We start from the raw sequence: 22,928 nt of genomic DNA on the forward strand, positions 1-22,928 counted from the left end.
GGGAAAGTTTTAGACTTCCTAAAAAACAAAAATGCAATTTGCTGCCTTGCCACGTCGCTACAAATATGAGACTATCTTGGGTGATGTGAAGGCATCCAGGACCAGCAAATGCAGCGATACGTCTAGTAGCAGAGTGGTGGCAGTCAGATTTGTTCAGGAAGAATTTTACATTTCGGAGGATTCGAAGGCAAAAACGTCAGCTGACTACCCGGAAGGTGACCGAGTGAAGATTGATCGGAGCAAAGGCGTGTATATAGAGCAGATCTCTTTTCTCCTTGGGCTTAAGAACCAGTATTTGCTTTCATACGACAAGCTGACTTCCGGGATTGCAACGGGGCGTTTTTATCTCCCCATGACATTTGTTCGCGGAGGATCCCTTAGAGATTGGATGGTCGAGCGTAAAGAATCCAAAACCCCTCTGACCCCGGTAGAGCTGTGGAGACTACTGTCTCCGGTAATTTCTGCTCTTGCCTACCTTCACGGTAGTTACAAAACAGAGAAGTATACCACTGCTGCTGGCACCCAAAAACCAATCCGCCAACTTTATCACGGCGGCGTACACCCTGGAAACATTTTGCTTACGGAAGGAGGCTCTACGCTTCTTACTGATCCATGCATCTGCCGCACGGCAACCATGAGCACTTTTATTCTGGATTTGGAAAATGCTCAGAAGCAACGGGACAAGTTCAAGTCCATTCAAGGGTACCTGTCATACCTCGCTCCAGAGGTGTTGCAGACCTACAAGCATCTTCCTGCCTCCGATATATGGTCTCTGGGCATTATCGCCCTAGAGATGTTCTCATCTAGAAAGCCTAAAGTACCCCCATATGGGCCAGATGCAGTAGACTACTTTTCCACTTGGACCCCGCCGGATACCTCGTCTTTTCCCAGTGAGGTAGCGTATTTTTTAGAATCTACTTTGGCTATTAGACCGGAAGACAGGATTACAGCCGGAGATTTACTTCAACTGCCGTTTATTCAAAGGATAATGCAAGAGAAGATAGCCGGACGAAGTGTAACTGTAACCATAGCAGCCTGTGGCGATGGTGTCAATGGAGGCCTGTCTGGTGAGCAAAAGCAGCCAGTGACTACTTCACTTCCGGCATTGACTGCAGAAGACTTCAAAAGAATGTTTCCAGGGGAAAAGGTGCCCAGCTGCATCCTTAAAAGGGAAAGAGATCTACAAGCTCAAATACAGAATGGTGACAGTAATCTTCTCGATTCAACTACGTCCGGAGCTAAGAAAAAATCTAGTTCCAAAGCACGTGGATTGAAAATCCCGGGAAATTATAAAGATACACATGACGGCCTTATCAATGCAATAAAGGACAACAATCTGAATGCCGTCAAAGCTCTTGTAAGGCACGCTAAGAGCTATGATAAAAATGGACTAACTGCAATGGCCCATGCTGCCATCCTAGGTCGCTCAGAAGTTGTCGAACTTCTTCTTCCCCATGAGGGAGGAATGCGGCTGAAGTGTGACAGAGATGTGGCAAACCTTCTCTATTCATCGCCGACATCAATGATGCTTGCCGCATCCGAAGGCAATGACGCAGTGATTAGGGTGCTACAAGACTGCGAGGCTCGTGCATCAACTGCGAATCATTGTAGAACAGCCCTTATGGCTGCTGCTGCGTGCGGTTATCCGTCGATTGTCTCCCTGTTGGTCAAGGACGAGGCACGGATGACGACAGATAATGGTACAACTGCTCTGATGCTTAGTGCAAGGGGAGGGCGGCTAGAATGTGTGAGTATTTTGGTACAACAGGAGCACGGATTGGTTGACAGGTGGGGCAACTCCGCTCTAGTTTTAGCCGCAGTTAATGGTCATATGTCTTGTGTAGATGTCTTGGCTGAATACGAAGGTGAAGAATATGCGCGGCGTGCCATAAGTCTTGCCCCAGAAGCTAACAGGGAGGAGCTCACTGCTAAGCTTCTAACGTACATTAGTGCACCTCCTCCCGCAAAGAACTCTCTAGTTATAGTTTAGCTGTAGATTATCTACTGAATTGTATGTCAGCTAAAGAATTTATGATTACATGGTCTATAGACTCTATCTATGTGGTGCTACTCCTAAGAACACTGATACCGTATACATGTTTGTTTCTGAGTAGCCTAATCCCCCCGCACATACCAGTCTACGATAAGCGGATGGGTGTTATTCGCGTCTTTCTATCGTGGGATGTCGAATGGTTTCTAAGGATAGCGGGCGGCGGCTATAGCACGGAAGCTCGTCTTGCATTCTTCCCTGCCTTGCCCTTCTTGCTTCGTGAGATTGGCATCAAGGGTGTCCTCGCATTGAACGGAGTGCTACGGATCATAAATGCAGTACTCCAGATTAAGTTATGCTGGCACCTGAATCGATTGGCTGGAGAAGCTTTCACACCGCAAACTATAAGGAAGCTCCACTTCCTCCTCATTTTTTCACCAATAGCTGTGTTTGAAACAGTTCCATACACAGAAACCCTGTTTGGATGTCTGAGCGTAATGTTTCTTTTAGTGTACAGCTCCATGACTCTTTACAATAAAAAGGTACAGGTACTTGGTTATGTTGCGCTTGTACTGATAGGCATGCTGATGGGACTGGTTAGAAATACAGCCGTATTTCATGCAGGATACTTTATGTTTGGTGTAATTTTCTTGTCCAGGCCCATAGGAGAGCTTATCCTTAGTGGGTATTATTTTCTATCCGTTCTTCTTCCGCTGAAAAGAAGATTGGAGCAGTATTATGAAATGTGTATACCCTTGAAGAATGTCTCTAAAATCTACTCGAATATTCAGAATAAGTACTGGGGTGTTGGTCTCTTTAACTACTGGAAAATCACAAATCTTCCACGGTTTTTGCTTGTCCTTCCATCAACATTTCTGTGTCTGAGTTATATGTTTACAGAAAGCAAGAAATGGATACATAGCGTCTGCCGAGAACGCAATGTATTCCCGAGGCTTACATCCTTTAAGTTTGCGGTTGCTACTCATGCTTTCGTATTGACAAGTATAGTAGTTTTTTTGGCCAATGTGGAAATCCTACCGCGAATTCTGCTTTCTTCGTGCCCTAGCATCCTAGCTCATGTTCCCTTTAACCGTAGCACTATCTATATGGTTGTTCTCGTTTCCACGCTCGGGGCGGGGCTCTTCGGGGCGTTCCTTCCCTGGACGTAGGGCGCAGATTTGGGCTAAAAAAGAAGACGCGGGAAGGGGCAAATAAAAATGTCTGGCAAGGGTAAGGGTAAGGGCTACGGCAAGTCGAAGCGCCACTCGAAGGAGAAGGACACGCTCGGGGGCATCACGAAGCCCGCCATCCGCCGTCTGGCGCGCCGTGGAGGTGTGAAGCGCATCTCCTCGACGATCTACCAGCAGACCCGCGAGGTCCTCAAGGCGTTCCTCGAGGTCGTTCTCCGCGACTCCCTCACATACACAGAACACGGCCAGCGCAAGACGGTCACGTCCCAGGACGTCGTCTACGCTCTCAAGCGCCAGGGCCGCACACTCTATGGATTCGGGATCTAATTATAGTAAACAGTCTGTCTCCCCGTAGCTTCTGTAGTCGCACCCGCTGGGGTCAAGGACGTCTCCTTCGAGTGGGCAGAGGATCCTGATGGCGGGTGTGTGTCCCCGGCTCGCCGCATACATCAAAGCGCAGCGCCCTGCTGCATCAATTGCTCCGTGCTCCAGAGGGGCAAGCACATGCACAGATGCCATCTGGCCACAGAGGACGGCCTCGATCAGCGCTGTCCGGCCACGGTTGTTCCGGAGCCCTGCTTCAACGGTGACGAGCTGGCAGACCGCAGCCGTGGCGCCCACGACCGCGGCGCACATGAGGGCTGTCCACCCCTCTACCGTTTGAGCGCGGGCCTCGTAAAGAAGGAGCGCCTCAACACCCTCCACGTAGTTTGAGGCGGCGGCCACCATCAGGGCCGTCTCGCCGCGCTTGTTCTGCAGCCGCGCTTCAGTCCTGAGAAGACTGAGAGCATCTGTAGCCCAGAACCGCGCCGCATAGATCAGGGCAGTGTCTCCATCGAAGTCCTGCCTGCCGTGCTGGAAGGGGAGAAGCCTATCGATGCAGCCAACGCGGTTGTTTGCCGCCGCAGCCATTAGAGCAGTGCGCCCCCGACTGTCTGCGATGTCCGCCTCTGCCCCCACGAGGAGGTTGAGGAGCTGATGCATACCGCGTTGCGCCGCCAGGAAAAGAGCTGTGCAGCCTTGGGCGTCGCGGCCTCCGGCGTCTGTTCGCATCCGCTGGAGAACCATGGCCTCGTCGCACGAGAAGATTGCGTGCTGTAGAGGGCTGCGGCGGAGAGTGTTGTGGACCAGCTCAGACCGCAGCTTCTGACGGATACACGGATGTGTCGCAAGCATCGATAGAGCGGTGCGCGCCACAGGGTCCGGCTGGAGCATGCCAGCCAAGACTCCGTGCAGCTCGTCCGAGTACGACAGACCAAGAAAGTGGCCTCGGAGATGTGCCTGGGCGTCATCCAGTGTCGAGCAAGCAATGATATCTCCGCGGCAGAGGTGGCAAATTGTTTGTGCCAGCTCCCAAAGGTCTGCCCGGGAGCCTCCAACCCATGACTGGGCGCTGCCAGGACGAAGTTCAGGTGCAGTGAAGGGATCCAGACCCTTGTCCAAAGCCAAGTGTCCGCAGCGAGATGGCTGCGTAAGCTTCTTGGCGAAGCGCAGAGCAGACCCTGTGTCAAGAAGGCGCAGATCCCCTTCCTGGGTCAAATAAAGCGCCCACGGGCGGATAGCATGGTGACAGAGGGGGCCGTCAGAGCGCGTCTGGAGCATGCAGAGCACATCGACAACGGCAATAAGTAGGCTCCAGACCTTCTGCTCACAGAGACCTCCCCTGTCCAGAGTTCCTACGACGTCGCTGAGACGGTGAAGGGAAGCGGCCTCCACGGCCTCATAGGCGTAGGTGTTTAAGGAGCTGATCTTTCCAAAGGACAAGGGCACAATATATGGATGCGATATTGAAGCTAATTCTGCAAAATATTCAGTTATAGCATTCTGCAACACAGAGTCATCTCCGATACGATATACTTTGCAGAAAACACGGATACCTGTGCTACGATTTTTGAGAACAAAACCTTCACACATTCCGTTGAATCCACAGTGCGCTATGGGTAGGTAGTCTGGGAGATCCAAGAGTATGCTTTCTAGAGAGTTTTCAATTAGAGAAGATAATCCATCAGAACGGCCTGTCAGAGGCTTCTGCAACCAGGAAGGTAAAACAAGAGGCTGCGGTACATCGAGAGGAGGCTCTAAAAGAGATCCAATGGGTATAGAACGAAGAAGGGTGCGACTAGCAAAGGGAACTTTGGATAGAAGGTCACAAACTTTGGGATGCAAGAGAAGTTTGGTAGGAGTTGGCCTATCGGAGGGTCTGTATGCTAGGAGCTGTGCCACTAACGGCCGCAAAGTTAGGGGAACCTTCTCCACCAAAGTCGATGCACGCTTTGGTAAGGCGCTAGGACCAAGAGTTGAAAGAATGGCCGGAAGCACCTGTGATCTATCGTCTCCAAATGGATAGCTGCCATTACAGATTCTGTATAACAGACATCCGAGAGACCACATAACCGACTGTGTACTTCCTGGCCCCCCATGAAGAACTTCAGGACTTGAGCAGGGCCCGACAACAAGCGAGGATACACAGATGTTATCCCTAGGAGGTTCCAGGGCTACTCGAGGGTGTAAGAGAACCCGAAAAAGGTCAATCTCTTTATCGTATGAAAAATGCGCAGGGTCCAGCTCCTCGACCGGCAGGGTGTCGAAGAGAGCTGCAGGACAGAGAAACTCCTTATCAAGCTCACTATAGAGAGCAGCAACAGAAGCTATAAGTCTCCAACAAAGCCTCACACGCATGGAAATGGACTGGTCTTTGGTGTCAGCAATTGGAGAATAGGGGAGTAGAAGCCGAAGCTGTATGACCTCTGGAACAGACTCTTCATTAATTGCATAATTCATTACAAGCGGATGGATGGGCTTAGAGATGTATAATGTGAGCCGCTGTCTCCATGCGTCAATAGATCCTTGTGGTAAGCTCTGGAAGTGAATATTATGGATATCTTGCCCACAGAGGTCTGTATTCTTGCTAACAGTAAAGGTGACGCGCTGCATAGTATAAAGGTTGGGACAGTGAGAGTCTTCTGGCATAAGGGGATTTTTGGCTCTTTCTACGCCATATGAGCATAATGTGTCCCTCACCAAGACACTAGTTAATTGCAACCGAGAGTCACCTTGTAAGATTCAGCAGCCCCTGGGGCAGTCAGGCTTTTCAAGAAAACGTTCCCTTGGGCTTTGATGGACCATGGCTAAGTCAGAGCAAAAGCGTAAGATAATAGCGTGTTTATCTCTCCAGCGGAAAGACGCGTTGCACCATTGACGCCCAGGCACATCTCCGAGGCCACTTTCTTGGTCTGTCGTACTCGGACGAGCTGCACGGAGTCTTGGCTGGCATGCTCCAGCCGGACCCTGTGGCGCGCACCGCTCTATCGATGCTTGCGACACATCCGTGTATCCGTCAGAAGCTGCGGTCTGAGCTGGTCCACAACACTCTCCGCCGCAGCCCTCTACAGCACGCAATCTTCTCGTGCGACGAGGCCATGGTTCTCCAGCGGATGCGAACAGACGCCGGAGGCCGCGACGCCCAAGGCTGCACAGCTCTTTTCCTGGCGGCGCAACGCGGTATGCATCAGCTCCTCAACCTCCTCGTGGGGGCAGAGGCGGACATCGCAGACAGTCGGGGGCGCACTGCTCTAATGGCTGCGGCGGCAAACAACCGCGTTGGCTGCATCGATAGGCTTCTCCCCTTCCAGCACGGCAGGCAGGACTTCGATGGAGACACTGCCCTGATCTATGCGGCGCGGTTCTGGGCTACAGATGCTCTCAGTCTTCTCAGGACTGAAGCGCGGCTGCAGAACAAGCGCGGCGAGACGGCCCTGATGGTGGCCGCCGCCTCAAACTACGTGGAGGGTGTTGAGGCGCTCCTTCTTTACGAGGCCCGCGCTCAAACGGTAGAGGGGTGGACAGCCCTCATGTGCGCCGCGGTCGTGGGCGCCACGGCTGCGGTCTGCCAGCTCGTCACCGTTGAAGCAGGGCTCCGGAACAACCGTGGCCGGACAGCGCTGATCGAGGCCGTCCTCTGTGGCCAGATGGCATCTGTGCATGTGCTTGCCCCTCTGGAGCACGGAGCAATTGATGCAGCAGGGCGCTGCGCTTTGATGTATGCGGCGAGCCGGGGACACACACCCGCCATCAGGATCCTCTGCCCACTCGAAGGAGACGTCCTTGACCCCAGCGGGTGCGACTACAGAAGCTACGGGGAGACAGACTGTTTACTATAATTAGATCCCGAATCCATAGAGTGTGCGGCCCTGGCGCTTGAGAGCGTAGACGACGTCCTGGGACGTGACCGTCTTGCGCTGGCCGTGTTCTGTGTATGTGAGGGAGTCGCGGAGAACGACCTCGAGGAACGCCTTGAGGACCTCGCGGGTCTGCTGGTAGATCGTCGAGGAGATGCGCTTCACACCTCCACGGCGCGCCAGACGGCGGATGGCGGGCTTCGTGATGCCCCCGAGCGTGTCCTTCTCCTTCGAGTGGCGCTTCGACTTGCCGTAGCCCTTACCCTTACCCTTGCCAGACATTTTTATTTGCCCCTTCCCGCGTCTTCTTTTTTAGCCCAAATCTGCGCCCTACGTCCAGGGAAGGAACGCCCCGAAGAGCCCCGCCCCGAGCGTGGAAACAAAGACACCACTGAGTAAAACCTTGCTTTGTCAGTTTTGACTCTCAATAGCAAGAATTTGCAGGCTAAAATTAAATGACCATAACGGCTCCGATTCAGCTTCTTTTTGAGGCAATTGATATGTGTGTGTCCGTAGAAACCAGGACAGGTAGCATATATGAAGGAAAGCTTGTGTCTGTAGAACCAACGCTTTCGGTTACTATTTCGAACTGCACAATAACACACCCTACGGGTCAAAAGGAAACAGCACAAACGGTTATGCTGAGAGGATCTGAAGTTCGGTTTGTGTCTGTTCCTAATGCCCTCGTAGACTCTCCGGTATTGAAGCAGGGAAATCGCAAAATTTAAAAAACGCTTCAGGTATGAACAAGCTGATTGCCGTCGAGGCATGTCGGTGCTTGGCGGTAATACAGGACACTATAGACGTGCTTGAGCGGGTAATGTGTGTCAATCCAACTCTCTTTACTTTAGGCTTAGACTTTGATGGTTTGCTGGGCAAGGAGTTGTCGACTGCTATGCGGAAATATCAACAAACTCGCACTACACTGGAATCATTGCGCACAGAGTTGGCTTCTGTGAAGGCAGCAGGCTTCAAAGCACGACTTAAGTCTATTCAGCGGAAGATAGAAGGCGCCACGGATATGTTTCAGAAGGCTGTGAAGCAGCTAATAGTTTTGTTAGCGGGTGAGCTGGATTTCATTCCCAAGTTGGAGCAGGCGGGGGTTCAGCCTGTGTTGCTGCAGCCTCAGGCGGCTGTGCTTGGAGGAGCTGCAGGACGCTCCACTGCTACTGCCTCTGTAGCAGGGGACCACGCTCAAGTCCTCTCTCAGAGTCAAACGGGCACACTTGTCCCCAATCAAGCAGCCCAAAACTATGCCAGTATCAATGATCTAATTGCTATTCTCAAGTCCCTGCATCACGTTGTCTCCATTGACATGATGACGAGTGCTGACCAAGAGAAGCAGAAGAAGACCATGCTTGCGGCTTTGGCGGCCTCTGAGCGCACAAATTTGGCACATCTTCAATCTCTCCGCCGGGAGCTGGATATCACGATGGGGCAATGTCAGTCGGCTGAAGAGAGGGTTGCTCTGCACTTGGCTACCATAAACGAGTTACTAACTACTAACGCTGTCAATGCAGACAACGAAACAACCAGGTTGATAGAGGAGTCTTCGGGATTGGAGACACAGAGCCAGGAGTCGTACTCAAAACGAATTGGTGATATAATGCCAAAGATACTTGAGCTCCAGCGGAAAGTTGCAGACTTATGTAAGAAGCATAGAGATAATGTAGTAGACATTCAGCGAAACAAGCGCCGCTCTGAGTTTCAGATTCGCAACTGGTTAAAGAACTATGATGAACGGTGTATCGACTGTGACAACCTCATCTATAAACTCCGGTACGAGATCAACATAAGCGAAGATCGAATTGGAGTCCTCCAGGGTGTCATCAATGCATACAACGCATACCTAACTAAGCGCACAAGCCAGTACGAAGAGAAGGAGGAGGTACTACGGCAGTTCATGCTCAGCTGGGAACTTCCTCCAGTTGTCTACGAAACACAACATAAGGAATTCGGATAGATAGATTGCTTTATTTTATTTACTTTAAAGGAGTCTCAGAGGGAGGCGTGTGCGGGAGTAAATACGCGGTACTCTCGGATGAGCTCTAGGCTTGTGCTTGGGCCTATTAAGTCGCGTATGTTAGAAATCTCATGAACGATCATGGTTGGCCTCTCTAGGCTAAGGCCCCAAGCCAGGACTTGCACATCTTCGGGGAGGCCAAGGGGCAGGAGCACTTCCGGCCGGAAGAGTCCAGAGTTACCCACCTCTACCCAGCGTTTTAGCTGGGGGTGAAATGCAAAAATTTCCATGGACGGTGCCGTGTAGGGGTTGTAGGTTGCCTTAAACTTGAGCTGAGTCATCCCAAGGCGAGCAAAGAAGGCACGGAGAGTCGCGATAAGGTTTCCAAGGGTCAGATTCCGGTCAATAACCATTCCTTCCACCTGGTTAAACTCACAAAGGTGGGTGGCATCAAGTGTCTCGTTGCGATAAACCCTGTCAATAGAGAAGAAGCGGCGTGGTCTAAACTCGCCCGTTTTCTGATAATGCTGACCTATTTCATAAAGCACACGGGCTGAGACGGCAGTAGTGTGCGTGCGGAGAACGTTCCTAAGAGCCTCTGATACCTTCCAGACATATCTGTATCCCTTGGAGCGCATAGCCTCTCCTCCGCTTTCGTGTGCCGTCCTGATCCGCTCTACAAGCTCAGCATCGAGAGAGTCTCTCCTGGTTTGAGAGTACTGTCCGCCTACAAAGAACGTGTCTTGTGAGTCTCTAGCAGGGTGGCTTTGTGGCTGAAAGAGAGCGTCAAAGTTCCAGAAGCTAGATTCAACCAGCTTTGGTGTCTTCATCTGCTCAAAACCCATTCCAACAAACGCCTCGACGAATAGTCTTCGCATTTCCATCAGCGGGTGGAAGGCACCTGCATGAGGCACCGAGCCAAGAGACTCGAAATTCAGGGGCTTAATACTAAAGCCAAATGACGGTGTTCCCGCTTTGGCTGCAGCTTCGGTCGAAGGATTGTTTAAAAAGTGCTGCCTTACCATTTCAATGGTCAAGTCCGGGCTAAGCTTCTTCATACCCGCTTCGTATTTCTCTCCTTTTGAGATGACAAAGTGCTTGAGCTCTGCAGTGGTGACGAGCTTCCGTTGCTTCAGTTGCTTGAAGAGGTCATCGTCAATCTTCTCTTGAACGAGGTCAGTTGTCCCAGGGATGACAAGACCATATAGCAGGGCCTGCGTGTCATCAGAGATGTCTGCCAAAGGAAGACATAGTTCGTAGCCGGGATCGGGGTCCTTCTTACCACTGCTAATTATCCGTATCCATTTAGCACGCATGCAGCCAGCCACTCCGACCATAAAGTCTCCCTCACTGAAGTATTTAGAGAGCTCACTTTTCTTGACAAGGCCTCCTTGACCTTGCGGGTGAGAAGTGGCAAGATCATTCAGCTTTGACGCAAGACGATACTCGTAAGATCCTCCTTGGAGAGTGGCCACTCCGTCTTTGGTCAAGACGATACAGGTCGTCTTTATGAGCTCCGTCTTCAGCACCTCATTAGCCTCCAGTGACTTCATCCAGGAGATCAGCTCTCCGTGCGGCACACTAAGAGCCTCTGCGGCAGCCTTACACGTTATGCTTTTCCGGTCTCGAAGAAGCTCATAGAGCGAGCAGGCAGTGGCCATTTTTATTTGATTTTCGAGACCCTAGATCCATGAGAGCTTGAGGCCTTAAAGTGCACCCTCAGGGACACAACACCTTCTGGCGAAGAAGTACCAAGCTGGTTCTTGCTAACATAATGCCTTTGCTCTATGTACCCCGAAGGGCTTCTTGCCCGAGAGCCAGTTCGGAAACCGAGAGCTGACTTACTCGGTTGTGGAGAGTTTACCTGTAGAGGAATAATGGTACGCTGGGGATCGCGAAGGGCCTTGCCACTCGTTGGGCGCAACTGAGGATTGTTGTAGTTACTTCTACCCACTTTAGGCGTACTTCCAGAGTACATGCTAGGTAGGCGAGAGACAGAGTCGGCCGCAAGACTGTATATTCTGCTATCGTCGACAGACAGGTTGAACTGCGAAGCAAGCCTTATTAGGAACCGTTCATATTCCGCCGGGTTTTCGCGTACCCACGTCTCTAGCCTATGGCAGTAGGAGTCCGTAATGCGGTGGAAGGAGTCAAGACATGAAAGGATCTCTTGTTGTTGCAGAGACGCCAGTTCGTGCATCTGCGCCCTATCTGCGGGACCAAGAAACCGAGAAGAATAGCGAACGGGCCCGTCTGAATATTGACCATTTACGTACGTTAAGGAGTAAGAATCTGATGGAGACTGGACATACTTTGGAATCGTTAAGGGCATGCTTTACTTTTTAGATCCAACCAGACGTTATGTGGTAGACCGCTTGTACAAAGAAGTTCTATTGCTTAGATGACTTGGTAGGTGCAAACTCTGGATGGGGCGGCTTCCAAATCTTGACCCAGAGTTCCTTAAATTTGTCACGCCAAATCCCTGCGAGACTATCGAACGTGGGCAGCTGGATAGCATTTCTGTTCTTTGTTATTAACCGATATATCTGAGTAGATCCATTACCCAGTGCAATCCAGAGCAGAGCTGCCAGCTTTAGGATCTCATATAAAGGCAGCCATTGGAGCAGAGGATCAACTAGATATTCTAGAATACTAAATATAGATAAAATAACCCAATAGGAAAGGTTCCCTGCGAGAGTGCGAACCATGGAGTCAGGGAGAACAACCTGGTCCAGATAAAAATCGGTGCAGACGATGGTACGGACGGGTGGCACGGTGTTCTGGAGCACAGTGTGTAAACGGTATGCTGGGAAAAGATAGCAGCAGATTACTCTTACTAGGCTGCAGAGAGGGGCCCGTACATTGCCAACGTACATGCAGTTTTTTTACCAAAGATGACAGACCAAATTCTTGCTGCAACCGTCATTCAGGCAGCTTTTCGGGGACATCGCTGCCGAAATGACATCATGGGTCTTTGGAATGATTGGTTGGATCAGGTGCGGGCCATCGAAAAGGACGCTGCTCTTTGTTTTGGACATCACCTGCCTTTGCTTGCTAACCGTCAGCCAGACCAGTCTAGATCGGGATCCCTAGAATTTGCCTCAAACAGCTGCAAGATTTACTCATATGGAGAGTCCCCCTATGCTTGTTCTGTGCATAGGCCCGACAAAATCCCTCCTAACTCTATCATTGGCCCTTCGCTTTCTTTACCAGCTACGCAGAAGTAGGAGACATTAGCTAATCCATTAGAATGGAGCTCTAGTGAGACCCTTGAAAACTTGAGTCCGAAGATTTTGAATTTGGAATCAAGAGTTAAGAGTTTGCCTTCTGCCGAGTGCTTATCATCAGTAGAGGGTTAGTGATGACCGAGCATAAAAGTCCTTTTATCCGCTAGTCCTTTCCTTGATGATTTTTGGTTTTTCATGTTCTTTTCTAAAATTCTGCTAGTGGCTCCTCTATGCCTCCGCCGCCGATCAGTAACAAGCCTCTGGTCGTTCGGCTCAAGGTTACCACTGCTGGTATGTCACAAGTGGGAAAGTCCTGCCTTATTAAATACTATTGCGAGGGGCGCTTTGTCAAGAAGTACCTCCCCACGATAGGAGTTGATTACGGGGTGCGGGCGCTTGATCTCGAAGGATGTACAGTGCGGATTAACTTCTTCGATCTGTCTGGGCTTGATGAGTATCAGGACATTCGGAAGGAGTTCTACTCTGACACTCAGGGGTTGCTTCTTATTTTTGATATGTCCAATCGGGATTCGTTCACTGCCCTAGAAAAGTACTACGGCGAATTCATCAAATCGTCAACGGGAGCTGGAGCAGGAGCAGGGAGTGTTTCTATTTACGTGATTGGCACTAAAGCTGATCTGCCAGCAGCCGTCTCTGTCGACGAGGCAACAACGTATGCCTCCCGACTGAAGGGGGTCTTCTTTAAGGTTAGCAGTTGTACCGGTGATGGAGTAGCGCCTGCATTAAACACAATCTTCAAGCAACTCTTTTCGAAGGCAAAGGCGTAATCAATCATGACAAGAAAGATCAAAACTATGCGAAACGGCATCATCAAATTTACAAGTATGTGAAAGCAGCATCGTCCTCAATGCCCAGTCTCTTCTTATAACTAGTTATCTCCGCATCCTTCGCACTAAGTATCTCGTAAAGGCTCTTTATCTGTTCATTAAGATCTTTGTGCGTATAGTCATCCATCATCCGGCTGGCTCTGCGACTATGATCTTCCGACGCCTGATCGTTGCGCTGCTGCATCTGTTCTATCTCCCTCTTGGCGTCCGTAAGTTGAGTTTCGAGATCAACTATCTTGGCACGCAGCTCAGTGGCTTCATTTTGAAGCCTCCTCAGATCTCCTCTGAGTGTGTCTATCTCTTGAGACTTGCTGTCGATGACGTAGTTTTTGCCGGCTAGTTCTTCCTCAAGCTTCTGAATCCGCTCTTCAAAGCGAGCACGCTCCTCCTCACCCGCCTGTCCATCTGCTGCGCTGGTATCATTATAGTTGGTGAGAATCAGGGCATTGTTTCCATCGGCAGAGTCGCTTGTCTTCATTTTATTAGTCATCGGGTTGGACAGAAGCGTTCTGACAATGTCTTCTTGCCGTTCAAGAGCCTCCTTGAGCTTCAGGACCTCTGCCTGCTTCTCCTTCAGAAGTGTGCGGATATGAGTGAAGCTGGCTTCTTGCGTCTTGATGCTGTTCACCAGGTTCTTGATGATTTCGTTGTTAGTTGCCGATGGTGGTATTTCGATAATTGTTGACAGCTGTGGGACTTCGTTTCCTGCATTGTCAACGATTTGTTTGTTAAGGCGCTCAATGGTATGCGTCAATCTAACAATCTCGTGATCCCTCTCGCTAAGCTCGAGTTTGAGATTATTGATCTCTGTTGCAAGCGTGGAAGATGCAACCGAGGTAGTCATGACGCTCTGAACTGTTGCAGACTTGACGAGGTTCTCTTCTGTCAGCTGGATGACGAGGTTTTGAAGCTTCTGCTTGTCTTGTGTAAGCTCTTCTATCTGGTTATTTTGATTGTCGATTGCAGTGTTTGCTGCAATGTTCTTTGTTTTCAGCGCTTCAAGAGACTCCGTCAGCTCCTGGACCTTTGAGTTAGAGCTATTTAATTCTGTGTTCAAACGTTGGATTTCCTCCAAGTCTGCAGAGGACCGCGCGTACACAGACTCTGTGGCGTTCTCATAAACAAAGGCATTGCTACCACATGTATTGGCTAAGTTATTAGAACTAACCGCTGAGGCTGACACATGGACGGCAGCTCCCTCGCAAAGCACCTGTAGGCGTTTTATCTCTGCGTTCTTTGCAATCAGCAGTTGCTCATAATCAATACCAGGGGTACATTGGACACCGTAGACCGGCTGCTCTGCAATCCCCGACTCTACAACACAAGTCATGTGTTCAGCTTCCGACATCCCTTGAGGATCTGGTATCTTGTGAATCTCCTGGTCTTCCTCTGACTTTAGTGTAGATATATGCTCCACTACTGTTGGCTCTATAGCGACATGGCCTGGAGCCGTCTGGGTTTCTCGGTGAGACGATTCTGGTCTTTCTTCTGTAACAGTCTCCCTGGAGTTGCCAGAATTCAACAACGAAACTATGTCACTAAGCTCCTTTATCTGTCTGTCCCGATCAGCAAGCAAGTTATAGAAGTAGTCATCATCTGCAGACGCGGGCTGTAGTTGCCCATCCGCGAACGCCTTGTATTCTGCAAACTGTTTCTCGAGAGACTCGTATTTATCTTGAACAAGACGCATATCATGGGAGATATCTGAAACTCGTTGCTCACCATGGTCGCGAGCCGTCTTAAGCGCCTCCTGAAGCCCTGCTATCTGTTCGTCTTTCTCGAGGAGAACAGTGGATATCTCTACCCCGTTAATCTTTCCGGTGCAGCCTTGCGCGTCCACGTTCTGCTTAATAGCTGCTATGCTAAGCTGGTAAGCCTGCACAAGAAGGTCCATATAGCGCACCAAGAAAACCAGTTCTGCGTTCTTCCGTTGAGCGACAAGCTGCAGCTCATAAAGGCGTTTCTGATCAGTGACTGAAAAGCGATCATAGAGCTCCATGACCTTATCTGTCTTTCGCATGCACAGACGAAGATCGGCTATGTTTATGTGCGCCATCTCTATGTCCTTGTAACAGTCATCCATGCTGTTCATGTTTGTTTCATGCTGCTCGGCAACCAGCTCAATAATACGCTCTGAAAGCATATTGTATGCTTCGTCCTCACCATACCCAGATATGACAACTGTAGGAAGACCTTGCAGACCCTCCCCAAGCAGCTTCAGCTTCTTAGCCACCGTGACAAGGGTCAGAGGCTCAGAAGCATCTTCTTGAAGCATCTTCTCGAGTAGATCAACGTTATCCGACGAAGTTCCTATGGAGAAGAGCCTAGAGTGGAGAGTGCTCTGATACTCTGCATCGGGGTTGTCACTGGGCTCAAAACTATCTCCCCCGTCACTATGTGAATACTCATTCACGATGCTGGAGCCATCCCTTTGGGAATCTGCGTGCTGTGCGTATTCAGTTGTTACTATCGTGATCTGCTCCAGCGCACGATTTATGATGCTCTGTAAATGGGTTGTGAGCGCGGGGAGACGCGTCCACGCAGACTGTATAGCAATCTCCGTCCCAATCGACTGCAACAGGCTTGCACTGAGACCAGGCTCTACATCGCCGCCATCTGGTCCAGGTTCTGCCTCAAGAGAGATGATTGCAGGCGGAGAGATCTCATACTCCAGGCACTTTTTCTTAAGCTTCTCGTTTTCTACTTCCAACGCTATTATCAGTTCAACCATATCGTCGTACACCTTCGCTTGTGAAACGCCCGCCTTGAGCCCACCGATATCAATAGCAGCATTAGCAAAGCCCATGACGAGATCGTCAGTGAGCGGAACTGTCGTTGAGGAGAGCTGCGTATTCTGTTCCGGCCCTTGACCAGCACACTTGACGGCGTCGACGTTCAAAAGCGAATCGCGCAATCTCTCTGTCTCGGCCTCGGCCTCTATGATCTCCTGGTGATAGACCGCAACTGTCTCGTTGGCATCTGACAGTGTTTTTTGAGCAGTCAAAAGCTGGCTCTCCAATGACACAATCCGATCTTGGAGATGCTGGATCATTCGTTCAGTGTCATTGATAACGTGGATATCGGTTAGCACTGCTGTTCCATGGCCTTGTGGAGCGACTTCCTTAACCATGGCCTGATCCTTAATGGCACGGACCTGACTTGTCAGGCTGGCGTTCGCAATCTTTAACTCATACATGTCTGAAACCTCATCCTGTAAGACGGCGAGAGTTTGGTATGCATATTCGGTCGCCAATCTCTCCTCCCAAAGCTGCTTGGAAGCACCATCAAAAGCTACGTACATATCGTCAAGCTCACAGCGTAACTCGGCAACGGTCTTGTGAAGTTGCTCGTCAACGGAGACCGTCGGCACAAGAAGATCTTGGGGAAATGGAAAAGATGAGGGCGCGGATACAGTAGAACATTCTAACACAAGACTTTGAAGCCGGTGAATCTCAGCATCTTTTGCAAGCAGGAGACTTGTGAAATCTAAAGCAGAGACGGACGATGTCTCTCGAAGAGAGCCTCTAAGTTCTTCAACTTGTACATTCAAGCTATCAATGAGCCTCTGCTTCTCAGCTAGCTCACTGTCCTTCTGGCTAATTATATTGTTAAGGAGGAGGATCTCTGCTGAGTTGTCAGCTTTATCAGCCAAGAACTCGCTGGCGGGCTCCTGAATTGGCGCTAGGTCAATAATAAGGGGCTCGTGGGGTCCCAGATTTGCAGTATGGATATCAGCTGTCACTTGAGCATCGTCTAGATGCACAGTACCTGCCGGTTCAAGACCGGTCAAAGAGTCAGAAGCATCAATACTGGACTCGGCTGCAGCCATCAGCTCTAACAACTGCTCCATGAGGCTATCTTTGCATTCTATGCAAAGAGAAATACTAACAAAACCTTTCTCTTCAGGGACACAGGTGGCTATAATGCTGGAAATCTCGCGACATTCCTCTATGCACTTTGAATACTTACGTTCAGCAAAAAGACACTTAGCAGCAGCCATGCGGCCGGCGACAGTTAGGATGTGAGGCTTAAGAGCAGCAAGCTCTGCAAGCTCTGTGAAGCAGTCCATCCCCGATGCTACAAAGATGGGTGCAGCATCGCCATAGTGCTTGGAGGCGTTGAGCAGCATGCGAAGATTGTCCTGTAAGGAAGAGTCCGAAAGAAGCCATGTTGTGTTGTGTGAAATGAAATTTGTGGAGGAGAGCTCCATCATCTGAGCACTAATAAATGAGATGAATGCACCAAGTAGTTCGGACGTCATACAGATGGTCGCTGCGTCGTCTGCAGTCCCAGTTGGGAGAGGAGAGCCCAAAGAAGCAAGCATGTCAGAGTACTGTATAGCTTCCTGAAGGCAGGCCTGAGCCTTTGCAAATAACTGCGGAGCAAACGTATAATCCTGGCAAGCCACCGCACTAGCTAAGGCGGCCGATGCATAGAGAGATAGGATAAGCTCAGCAGGCACAGACGAGGCTGTAAATAGGATCGACCCACTTGGCGCGCTGATAAGCCAACTAGAGAGCTCATCTCCCTCCGCTGCAGAAACGCCGGAGCCTAGAAGCGGGCGGAGCTGTTCCGAATATGCACAGCAAAAGTCAAGGGATTCAGAGGGGCAAATGTTTTCTTGCTGCTTGATGATGCCCCGAGACGCCGCAAGGGATCCGAGCAGGTCCTCATCGAACTGAAGAGCCTCAGCAGCCCGTTGCAACCACGGGGGAAGAGACGGCCTATCCGATACCGTCGCTGCGGGGAGGGGTATTGGGGTTACCACGTAGCGCATTTTTTTGAGTGGTTTTATTTTTTGAGGCTGCCACAGGTTTTTTGAGATACGATTTGGGTGCGAATGCCATGAGTCATCGCACGGAAGCCTATGGTCGCACACACTTAGCAGACTCGTCACCTTCTTTATCCCGTGTTCTCTTTGTTCATACTGGGGCCCGCTCTGCTCGTCCAGATAACCAGGGGATTCTGTTCGACCTCCTCGGGGATCTTTCCACTCGGTTTCACAGACGCAGAACAGGGTCTCAATCAGATCTAGTGCAGGATACATGCGAACTTGCAGCCACTCTGGAAGAGTCCGGTCTCGTTGGTGCGGGACAAGGGGATGAAAATCATGTATGCCTCGGCCTATGTGATATTCATGCTGGCACCACGCAGTATGCAGCTCTGCTGGTCACTTCTGTTCGTGCCCCGTCTAGAGCCATTCCTCTTCTGATGAAGGATCAAGATGTCTCTCCCGTGTTAGTTGGGTTGGAGGCCGACAAGTATTGTCAAGCATTGGGATTCACTGCTGAGCACGTTCCAACAACCGATCTCGCTAGGACAGTTTCAAGCAGTTTAACGGATACTATTGGTCTAATTGCATTTGATCCGGCAGCTGGACTGCTTCTTGGATTAACCTCATCGGCTAGGCCAGGTACTGCTAACAGAGGACGGGTACCCCCCAGCTGCCTTCCCTGTGTGGGCCTGAAGATCCAATCAGACAGCTGCCACTTGTGCGGCCTCTGTACGGGCTTTACAGATAGTTTGCTTCTGGGCTATGCCTCAGTTGAGGACATGCTACGCCGAATCCCTTTCTCTAGCGGTCTTCAAAGTAACATTCCGCCGAGTCCTTTGCCAGCCATTAATCCGCATGTTGATTTCTTTGGCTTAGCTGTTGGACCCTTATCTGGGACACGCTTTTCGTCACAACTTTTTACCTCATGTGCACTTGGAGGTGAAGCATTCATTTACTCGTGGGGCTCTGCTGCTGATGCGACAATACTATCTATGGTGCCATAGCATTGATATGCATTAGTCGAAAAGATCGTGCTCAATGTCCGAAAGAATACTCTTCAGACCATCATCCATGCAATCGTATCCAGCTTCACTCGCCCTGGTCAGCCGGTCATCGATATTGTTGCGTTTGGCACCCTGCTCCTCTTCTTCTGCATCAAACCTATTTTTGGATCGTGCTCTGGTGGTCTGATCCAAACTACCGGATTGTCCGGAAGTAGCCCCAGTGGATCTCTTGTCCAAAAGCTTTTTGAAGGTCTTCTCCTGGAAATTGCCGCCTTCCATTCTCTTTACAAAATCTCGTATTCTCTGATCCCTTTGTTTGAGAAGCTCCTCCTTCACTGTCGTCTCCCCTGCGCGTCGCTCCTTTTCCTTCCGCTCATACTCCTTCCGTCTCCTTATCGCCTTCTTACGTTCTATTTCAAATTGAGTCTCAGATAGAATTTTTGATCTTAGCGGGGAAAGGATTGGTCCAATCACTGGATGAATGACAGAGCTATGCGGTAGTGTCCTCTCTCTTCTAAGAGGCATATAGGAGCCGCTGTGCTCGAAGTTATACGTTGCGCTGAGCGGCATGGTAGATGGTGGAGTGGTAGATCTCGTTTGGTGCCTACTGTGAGTGCGCGTTGATGCGCTGTGCTTACTTCCTGGGAGATCAACTGTGGGTGGGGACTCTAGATACGACGGCAAAGGAGGTCTGGGATTGTGTGCTGCTAAAGAAAGGTCATCAGTTAATATAGGCCGGGGCAGCCTGGATTTTCCGCCAGAGTCTGGTCTTGAGCGTGCTGGTCTTGTCATGCTCTGGCTATCGACATCTAACTCGTCAGTTTCTTCAAGATAGATGCTGGACGGGTAGGCTCCCACGGATATTCCACTTGGTTTAGAAGTGGATTCCCGAGCTTCAGTGTGGGAATTGCTGTTAAAAGACACGTGCTGCTTATCGCGTTTTGGGGTTTCTCGTGTACAGCTACGCGCAGATGTTGTCCTCTTCTGAGGCGTTCTAGTGCTTTGGGCAATAGTGGTGCTGGATTGGGAGCTTTGCTCGTCATTCTTTTCATCTCTTTTTGGGGTGTCGAAGCGCCTCCGAGGGGTCGCAAGCTTATCTATCCTCTCTTGGGAGGCCTTGCGTTTTGCTTCAGTTGCAGTTATATCTGGCGTAAGTTTTCGCTCACTCCGATAATCTATCTTCTTTGTCTCTTTCTGTTGGGTCTTCTGCTTTTTCTGTTGTAGAATAAGCTCCCGTTGCCTATATAAGGCCTCGAGCTGTTTGCGCATTTCTTCCCGGCGTAGAATAGTCTCTTCCTTTTCCGCAATAATAGATTTCTGTGAAGAGTCTTCTCCACGCAGGAATTGTGGCAGTGAATCTTGATCGTAGGCTGTGTCGAACGTGAGTGTAGGGTAGCTCTTACTGTTGTTGCTGGTCTCCTCGTCATTGTTATCGTTATCATTATCATTTGCTTGTAATTGACTAAAGGTGTAATCTTCAGTAACATTTTCTAGCTCCGAAGTATCTCTAAGTGGTGTATCAGCTTGCAGTTGCTCTGGGCTGACGTGGCTTGTGCTGCTCACACGCCTATCAATGCTTATTTTATCCAGCTGAGGTCTGCTAAATAATACTTCAATTTCGGGACTCTGGACTGCGGGAACGGCGCTGAATGTGTTGCTACTAGTTAAGGACTCAAGCCTTTGCATATGCTTATTTACCGTGCTAATCAGTTCATCAACGCTATCATGGCGTGGAGGATGCGATACTTTGGTTGTGTTTTTGACATCTTCGAGCTGAGTGCCTGGTGTAGATGGGGCGGATGCACGGTTTCTTATCGCTGATAGAACACTTGGGCCCTCAATAGGGCTTGCATCAGGTGGCGTAGTCTGTCGGACACCCTTTTCAATTCGTTGCGTGATTGTTTCACGTAGTTTTGTATAGATAGTGACGCGTTCACGTTCGGCCCGCTCAATTTGGAGTCGCGGAGAGTCAGTTGGTTTGAGGACGGATATGTTTGAAACCTCTGGGACATGGGACCCTGATTCCAGAGTAGAGCATGCTTTTGCTTCCGAGTGATCGCTTTTCTTTGAGCCAGGACCTTGCTTACGTAGATTTTGCTCATCGACGCATATAGAAAGCACACTATCTGTCTCACCCACATCTCCACTAGGAATAGGGAGTCGGGGGTACCGAACTTTACAAGTTTCTGGCACATATGGCTTGGCAACCACTTCGTCGGCGGCCACTGTCCGTGACATGTTGGGGGCCTTAAGGTCTGAAGTTGTAAGTGAGCCAAGGTCTTGAGGGATATCGTACGACTCAAATGCATTTGCCGTGTTTGTCTCACGCTTAGCATGTGATCGAGGCCATGTTTCCATTACGGCTTCCAGAACGTTATCGACTGAATCAGCAATGGCATCGATGACTCTCTCTCTTTGTATAGCTAAGAGGTCTGTAAATCCTTGGTCAACAACGTCCTCTCCAAATAGCTTTATCAGTCCCGTTCTCACCAACTCTACTTTAGACGCCAACGCCCTTCCGTCTGGTACATGATCTGACACGGCACTCATTTCAGCGCCAAGAACGGCTCTGCGCGCCTCACTGTCACATGTGCTTGCTAATTTGATGTACTCCGTCTTCGTTTCTGATGACAAGGAAGTGAATTCTATGAGTGCATGTGCATAGGCAAGAGAAACCATGACTTGCTGAAGTGCCGACTCAGAGTTTCGTGTTATGGCGGCAAGTGCTTCCTCAACCTGTAATAACTCTTGTTCCTCATAGTCGTCTCGCTCCTGCCGGACAACGTTGAGGGACGCATACTCTGCTTGCAAACGTAAAAGCTCCTGCTCTGACTCTGAAATTGTTACATGGAGCGTTTGGGCCTTCTGTTTTGCTGACCTGCTCCTCCTATCATCGTCTGAGTCGCAGCTATATCTCTTTGTGTCTATTTCTGGTGGAGATAGCCTTCCAAGCCCTTCGAGATCACTTTCAGCGCGATCGAAAGAGCCGTTCTTCACCGCTTGTTGGACCTCAGCCGCGTTTAAAATTGCGGCCCGTAATCGAGTAATGAATGCTATGTTGGCTTGAAAGCGACCAGAATCCCCGCAAATGGTCGAGCCGTTGTAGTGCTGCTTAACAGACTGATACGGAAACAATCGATGTAGGAGCTGTGCGGCGTCGAACCGGATGCCATCCTCAATGGAGGTAATTTCTTCCTGCGTAAACGAGGATCCTAGAGACTGTACTTGGAGGTCAACCACGCGCTTCCGCAGTGCAGTTACCTCATCCATGAGCGAGGCAGAAGCCCGGGGATTGTCCATGCTGCCACACGAGTTCTCCTTTTTCTGGAATTTACCAAATTTTACTCGGTGTCAGTGACGCATCTGAGCCAGCTAGCAAGGATTTATGATGCTCAAGTGCCACTCGACTTTAGTAGAAGGGGAAAACACGGTGAAGCCTCGAAGACAATGAAGCACACGTTATTAAGTGCGAGACTCAGTGAACCATAAGTAATGACCCTGCAATAAGTATCTTATATTATCACAAACATAGTTACTAATGCATGTCTATATGAGGATAGATTGGGACCTCTGTCTGCGCTGGGTAGCTTATATGCCCCTGGACTTGGCAGTAGTGATTATGGGCAGCCCTCTGTATACAGTATTGCACAATCCCTGCTTTGTTCGCGCCCTTCACCCGCAGCGCTTGGCGGTACAACAGGACTCCAGCCAGGCATGGGATGCTTGTCCCACTCCGAGAGAGCACCAGGATGAA

At 50.1% G+C, this 22,928-nt stretch overlaps 16 protein-coding genes across 16 annotated transcripts; 9 read left to right on the forward strand and 7 right to left on the reverse strand.

Annotated features, from left to right (window-relative positions):
* Nucleotides 1-31: 31 nt before the first annotated feature.
* On the forward strand, nucleotides 32-1,990 carry GL50803_0016986 (Kinase, NEK; the record flags this gene model as incomplete). Its single annotated transcript, XM_001704659.1, has 1 exon — nucleotides 32-1,990. The coding sequence occupies one exon, from the start codon at nucleotides 32-34 to the stop codon at nucleotides 1,988-1,990; it is 1,959 nt and encodes a 652-aa protein (XP_001704711.1).
* A 41-nt stretch (nucleotides 1,991-2,031) lies between these two features.
* Nucleotides 2,032-3,159, forward strand: GL50803_0012174 (Phosphatidylinostol glycan, Class V; the record flags this gene model as incomplete). The annotated part of the gene is made up of 1 exon (XM_001704658.2): nucleotides 2,032-3,159. The coding sequence occupies one exon, from the start codon at nucleotides 2,032-2,034 to the stop codon at nucleotides 3,157-3,159; it is 1,128 nt and encodes a 375-aa protein (XP_001704710.2).
* Nucleotides 3,160-3,207: 48 nt separating this feature from the next.
* Nucleotides 3,208-3,507, forward strand: GL50803_00135003 (Histone H4; the record flags this gene model as incomplete). Its single annotated transcript, XM_001704657.1, has 1 exon — nucleotides 3,208-3,507. The coding sequence occupies one exon, from the start codon at nucleotides 3,208-3,210 to the stop codon at nucleotides 3,505-3,507; it is 300 nt and encodes a 99-aa protein (XP_001704709.1).
* Nucleotides 3,508-6,150, reverse strand: GL50803_00121517 (Kinase, NEK; the record flags this gene model as incomplete). Its single annotated transcript, XM_001704656.2, has 1 exon — nucleotides 3,508-6,150. One exon carries the CDS (start codon nucleotides 6,148-6,150, stop codon nucleotides 3,508-3,510), a length of 2,643 nt encoding a protein of 880 aa, XP_001704708.2.
* Nucleotides 6,151-6,452: 302 nt separating this feature from the next.
* Nucleotides 6,453-7,340, forward strand: GL50803_00115787 (Ankyrin repeat protein 1; the record flags this gene model as incomplete). The annotated part of the gene is made up of 1 exon (XM_001703945.2): nucleotides 6,453-7,340. The coding sequence occupies one exon, from the start codon at nucleotides 6,453-6,455 to the stop codon at nucleotides 7,338-7,340; it is 888 nt and encodes a 295-aa protein (XP_001703997.2).
* GL50803_00135002 (Histone H4) lies at nucleotides 7,341-7,640 on the reverse strand (the record flags this gene model as incomplete). The annotated part of the gene is made up of 1 exon (XM_001703944.1): nucleotides 7,341-7,640. The coding sequence occupies one exon, from the start codon at nucleotides 7,638-7,640 to the stop codon at nucleotides 7,341-7,343; it is 300 nt and encodes a 99-aa protein (XP_001703996.1).
* A 173-nt stretch (nucleotides 7,641-7,813) lies between these two features.
* GL50803_0012164 (putative Small nuclear ribonucleoprotein Sm D3) lies at nucleotides 7,814-8,086 on the forward strand (the record flags this gene model as incomplete). The annotated part of the gene is made up of 1 exon (XM_001703943.1): nucleotides 7,814-8,086. One exon carries the CDS (start codon nucleotides 7,814-7,816, stop codon nucleotides 8,084-8,086), a length of 273 nt encoding a protein of 90 aa, XP_001703995.1.
* A 14-nt stretch (nucleotides 8,087-8,100) lies between these two features.
* On the forward strand, nucleotides 8,101-9,321 carry GL50803_0012163 (uncharacterized protein; the record flags this gene model as incomplete). Its single annotated transcript, XM_001703942.1, has 1 exon — nucleotides 8,101-9,321. The coding sequence occupies one exon, from the start codon at nucleotides 8,101-8,103 to the stop codon at nucleotides 9,319-9,321; it is 1,221 nt and encodes a 406-aa protein (XP_001703994.1).
* A 35-nt stretch (nucleotides 9,322-9,356) lies between these two features.
* GL50803_0012162 (Phenylalanyl-tRNA synthetase alpha chain) lies at nucleotides 9,357-10,982 on the reverse strand (the record flags this gene model as incomplete). The annotated part of the gene is made up of 1 exon (XM_001703941.1): nucleotides 9,357-10,982. One exon carries the CDS (start codon nucleotides 10,980-10,982, stop codon nucleotides 9,357-9,359), a length of 1,626 nt encoding a protein of 541 aa, XP_001703993.1.
* A 2-nt stretch (nucleotides 10,983-10,984) lies between these two features.
* On the reverse strand, nucleotides 10,985-11,653 carry GL50803_0012161 (uncharacterized protein; the record flags this gene model as incomplete). The annotated part of the gene is made up of 1 exon (XM_038045704.1): nucleotides 10,985-11,653. The coding sequence occupies one exon, from the start codon at nucleotides 11,651-11,653 to the stop codon at nucleotides 10,985-10,987; it is 669 nt and encodes a 222-aa protein (XP_037901892.1).
* A 58-nt stretch (nucleotides 11,654-11,711) lies between these two features.
* On the reverse strand, nucleotides 11,712-12,197 carry GL50803_0012160 (putative Yip interacting protein; the record flags this gene model as incomplete). Its single annotated transcript, XM_001703939.1, has 1 exon — nucleotides 11,712-12,197. The coding sequence occupies one exon, from the start codon at nucleotides 12,195-12,197 to the stop codon at nucleotides 11,712-11,714; it is 486 nt and encodes a 161-aa protein (XP_001703991.1).
* Nucleotides 12,198-12,215: 18 nt separating this feature from the next.
* Nucleotides 12,216-12,548, forward strand: GL50803_0061210 (IQ calmodulin-binding motif-containing protein; the record flags this gene model as incomplete). Its single annotated transcript, XM_038046260.1, has 1 exon — nucleotides 12,216-12,548. The coding sequence occupies one exon, from the start codon at nucleotides 12,216-12,218 to the stop codon at nucleotides 12,546-12,548; it is 333 nt and encodes a 110-aa protein (XP_037901893.1).
* A 230-nt stretch (nucleotides 12,549-12,778) lies between these two features.
* GL50803_0012157 (RabJ-like protein) lies at nucleotides 12,779-13,336 on the forward strand (the record flags this gene model as incomplete). The annotated part of the gene is made up of 1 exon (XM_001703938.1): nucleotides 12,779-13,336. The coding sequence occupies one exon, from the start codon at nucleotides 12,779-12,781 to the stop codon at nucleotides 13,334-13,336; it is 558 nt and encodes a 185-aa protein (XP_001703990.1).
* Nucleotides 13,337-13,385: 49 nt separating this feature from the next.
* On the reverse strand, nucleotides 13,386-18,173 carry GL50803_0015591 (Coiled-coil protein; the record flags this gene model as incomplete). Its single annotated transcript, XM_001703937.2, has 1 exon — nucleotides 13,386-18,173. One exon carries the CDS (start codon nucleotides 18,171-18,173, stop codon nucleotides 13,386-13,388), a length of 4,788 nt encoding a protein of 1,595 aa, XP_001703989.2.
* Nucleotides 18,174-18,241: 68 nt separating this feature from the next.
* GL50803_0029774 (uncharacterized protein) lies at nucleotides 18,242-19,174 on the forward strand (the record flags this gene model as incomplete). The annotated part of the gene is made up of 1 exon (XM_001703936.1): nucleotides 18,242-19,174. The coding sequence occupies one exon, from the start codon at nucleotides 18,242-18,244 to the stop codon at nucleotides 19,172-19,174; it is 933 nt and encodes a 310-aa protein (XP_001703988.1).
* Nucleotides 19,175-19,186: 12 nt separating this feature from the next.
* GL50803_0016985 (uncharacterized protein) lies at nucleotides 19,187-22,444 on the reverse strand (the record flags this gene model as incomplete). The annotated part of the gene is made up of 1 exon (XM_001703935.2): nucleotides 19,187-22,444. One exon carries the CDS (start codon nucleotides 22,442-22,444, stop codon nucleotides 19,187-19,189), a length of 3,258 nt encoding a protein of 1,085 aa, XP_001703987.2.
* Nucleotides 22,445-22,928: the final 484 nt, after the last annotated feature.

Source organism: Giardia intestinalis, chromosome 3 (assembly GCF_000002435.2).
Source record: "Giardia intestinalis strain WB C6 chromosome 3, whole genome shotgun sequence".
NCBI classification, from domain to species: domain Eukaryota; phylum Fornicata; order Diplomonadida; family Hexamitidae; genus Giardia; species Giardia duodenalis.